Source organism: Suillus subaureus (genome assembly GCF_016647635.1).
Source record: "Suillus subaureus strain MN1 chromosome Unknown BJ212scaffold_240, whole genome shotgun sequence".
NCBI lineage: Eukaryota > Fungi > Basidiomycota > Agaricomycetes > Boletales > Suillaceae > Suillus > Suillus subaureus.
Genome location: NW_024538796.1, coordinates 19,783 through 23,846, shown reverse-complemented (window position 1 = coordinate 23,846; position 4,064 = coordinate 19,783). Strand labels below are relative to the sequence as shown.

General features: G+C 41.8%; 1 protein-coding gene across 1 annotated transcript; it reads left to right on the top strand.

The window, feature by feature from the left end:
- Window positions 1-3,178: 3,178 nt before the first annotated feature.
- BJ212DRAFT_1306154 (uncharacterized protein) lies at window positions 3,179-4,064 on the top strand (the record flags this gene model as incomplete). Its single annotated transcript, XM_041333800.1, has 6 exons — window positions 3,179-3,245; window positions 3,390-3,553; window positions 3,613-3,750; window positions 3,868-3,886; window positions 3,953-3,988; window positions 4,042-4,064. 6 exons carry the CDS (start codon window positions 3,179-3,181, stop codon window positions 4,062-4,064), a joined length of 447 nt encoding a protein of 148 aa, XP_041185403.1.

Below are 4,064 nucleotides of genomic sequence, written 5' to 3'. Positions count from 1 at the left end.
CAAAGGTCATGATGTCAAGCCCTGGTTTCTCAACAAGAAAAGCCCTATTCTCTACCACTCTAGATGGTAATCTGGGCTTGTGGGGTACCATTCCAACTACAGCTTTGATAGACTTGACATTGACAATTTGAATGTCATCTTTGAGGTGAGCACATGAGCTCACTGCTTGGAAGGAGAGGTCAAGGAGGTCCATATCAGGCTGAGAATACATCACAACAATGGCAATATCCTTCCAGCCCCATATTGGTCCATCTTCTCTAATGCCAGACTTGGCTACAAGTCAGGTGAAATACTGTATTCAGCAAGTTGGACATCACCATCAAGAACTAGCTAAATACAAGTGAGTGAAGAGATGAACTAATAGATACATATATACCTTCACATTGCATGAAACACATATAGGCCTTTCTCCATGCAGTTCATACAATTTGCCCATTAGGTAGTCATAAGTGAGCCCACCAGTGAATCTTGTGTGCATCAAGACCAAGGTAGGCTTCAATGGCTATAGTTTCAGCATGGGATGGATGAATAGCATTACCAAGATCAATAGCAATACTAGGAATACCTCTTGGAGGTACATCAAGTTCTGGGATTATGGCCTTTAGTGCATTGACTTGACAATGGTGAACATCCTCTCATGAAATATTTGAATATGGATTTAAGGGCTGGTGAATTTGCTGGCCAAGGTTGCCAATTGTGTGCTCCATTGTCTACTGTGAATAACAAATAGGCGAGCCCTTTTAAATAGTCTGTGTAACAAGATGACTGACTTGATGTACACAAGGATGAATAAAATGAAGGTGTTTAGCACACTGCTCATAATATAAGAGCTCAAACTCCACTTCCCATTCATTGAAGGCAGTATGAGCAGCTTGTAATTCTGCAACAGATATGGAGTGCTAGTTAATAAGACAGAATGCATGCATGATTTAACAGTAGTTGCACCAGTATGGTTGGGAGAGAACATTAAAGAGAAGTGCTGGCCCTAAGCCGAAAATGTATATCTGAAACTCCCAAGTTTTGTATCCAGTATTGATTTTTTGGGCTGGATCTTGAAATGAGCCAGGTAGGTACTGACTAGTAGCAGCTACAGCAGCTCCATGCACCTGCCACATATTAATATCTTGGAAGATAGCCCACAGCCATGTTGATAGATGATTGGGAGCAGTGTAATCAATCTTTCCCCTCCACAATGACAAGAAAAGATTAGCAAGCAGCTGAACTAGATGCATAATGTTGGGTGTGAGACACTGCAGGACTCCAAGTGTGTGCTTAAGATCAAGACCAATCAAAAGGCTGGGCTTCATTAAACCTATCTCCTTCTTAAGCTTATGGTATTGCATATCATTAGGTGCAGCCACAAGCCTCTCCATATTTGCAGCATATTCAAGACTGGATCCAGATAAGGGGATGGTGTTGGTATTGATGTCAGGGTGATCACTGTCAGGGGAATGATAATTGTTCAATATAAGCAGTGCAGGATAATAGTGTGTACCTATCAAAATAGTGACTTGGATGATGAGAATTTATTTAATCAGAATGAATAGATGCTTACCCTTGCATTGTCCCTGGATTCCACAATACACATGACACCTATTTTTACCACTGTGCCCAACCATGCTGTTGAAATAAACAAGACCAGGTCCATCCACAGTCGTAAAAATGAGATGGGGATGGGACATGAATATGGTTCTTGTGGAGGCATTCCAGATGCGCAACCCTTCCTTCTGTAATGCACTAAGATAATGCATTCCAGGGAAGAGAAATGAATCGACATTTTTCAGATTGTTCAGACCAGGTATAAAGCCACCAGGAAGGACATATTTCTTCTGATATTATTCTCCAGGAGCATGGTTCATCACAATCCATATGTATATCCAGCAGTTGGACTGTTTACTCTCATATAACTGAGCACTGTCCATTGAGATCATCAAGACAATATCATCCTTCGTGATATCACCACAAGCAACAGCATGGATGTGGCTACTTCCCATGACAAAATCATTGAACACATCAATCTAGCCTCCATGTTCATGTAGAAGATTAAAGATGTGTTCCATTTCATTCTGAAGATGAGACATTTTTTCAGCATGACTGGGATCACACCATAGTGCTTGGAGCTGGGCATCCAGTGGAATTGTAACAAATTTGCACAATGCAACTTTGGTCCAACCCCCACTAGTTCACAGTTTGATCACATCATAACAATCATGACCACAGATGGGGCAATGTTCAAGATGAGAGAATGGCCCTGTGAAAGCTATGCAAGACTCTGGACACATGTCATGTTCAATTGACTTGACTCCAGTAAATTCAGCAATGAGGTGCTCTATCTGGTAGTAACTGGGTATATCATTTGCATCTCCAGCAAAACAATGTCCTGCAGATCTGCAGATGCATTCATATGCATCTTGAGCTGAATGCTTGAGTGCAAAATATTCAGATATTGCAAAGTGAATAGCTGGCTGATTAATCTCAAGGGATGCTTGGTGAGGTTTGTGAAGATGGTGCAAAGCATTTTGTAAAGCATGAATAAATTCAATTGTATTCTTCATCTTGGGGAGTATTGCAAGAGTTGCAAGCTTGTCAACATCAATGGCAACATGGTGGTGCTCCGGAAGAGCTTGGGCAGGTGGAGGAGGACCTGGAGATGGTGACCACTGCAGGAAAAGTCCTCATCAGGTAGAGGAGGATCCAGAGATGGTAACTGCTGCAGGAAAAAATCTTCATCAGGTGGAGGAGTGAGAGAGTGTCATGGAAGACTCCAATCTGGAGATTTTGACAGACCATCATCATTGATGTTGTCATGCTGACATTTGGAAGGACCTGCTTGTGGAAAGTCACAATTGGACTGGAAGAAAGCATGGATTTGACACTATCAGTAGCAAGTAGAATCAATATAACACAGCATGCACTTACCACCTTGGCACTTGTATCATCTGCCAGCTGTTCTCAATTGAGACAAGCCTTTCTTGTTCAACAAGCTTCTTCTCTTACTTCTTGAGCAGCTCACCTCACAATAGCCTGCTGAGCTTGTCTGTGATGTATACTGACAGGCAGAGAGGAAGAAGGCCCAGCCTCAGCCTGAGCTGGGTTTTTATTCATAGTACTAGTAGATACTGTAGCTGTAAGCAGGTAGGAATACCATGTAATGTAAATGCACTTATGATCTCTTGCAATGAAGGCAAAAATGAGTGATGCTATGACAGAGATATGGGGAGTTTGGTATATAAAGATGCAGAAATGTAATTACTTGCAAACAAATGCATGCAAACAACACACACATGAACAACATACAATTGCAGAATATCACACAAATTTCCATTTCGCAGTCTATACCATCTATGACCTTATCAATTATAAAATTCTCTTATATCACCCATTCTCAGCCTGTGCAGTTCTGACTGGGATTGATGAGGTGTTTTTAGTAGACAAGCATGATAGTACTATATCTGATTATACACCCAGTGGTGACTCAGAGGCAGATACTGACATGGATGCTGATGATGACTTACAGGAACCTGAGTCTGTCATACAGTTTCTGTCAGCTGAAGTAAGTACTGCTACTGTCCTAATAGAGTGCTAACCACAACTTCAATTGATATCACTCAGATACCAACATTTGTCTCAATGTTGGAGGTCAAAAGGTATGACTTCCCACTGACCAAACCAACCTGGCCTCATATATCTGCATCAAAGCTGATGCAGAAAACTGGACCATCTCTGTCCAAACAAATTGTGGGTACCAAGGTCAGTTGATTATTTATCCTGCAAGTAGACTCTGCCATCTAGTATGCTAAAGAAAACTCACACCTCATAGCTAAGGGAGACAGCTGAACCATTCCCCTTCTCATTGGCCCAACCAAGGGCCCCTGTGACTTCCATGGTAAGTTTTCCCCTCAATTCCATCTGTGCTGAAAATAACTGACACTTGATTGCTGCCCCTCAACAGACAAAAAATCAGCTCAAGACAGGTGGTCATACCATTGTAAGTTGCCATCCATGCTGAAAATAATAATCATTGACTGATGCCTTCAGCAGGCAAAGGCTCAGTCTGCATGTGA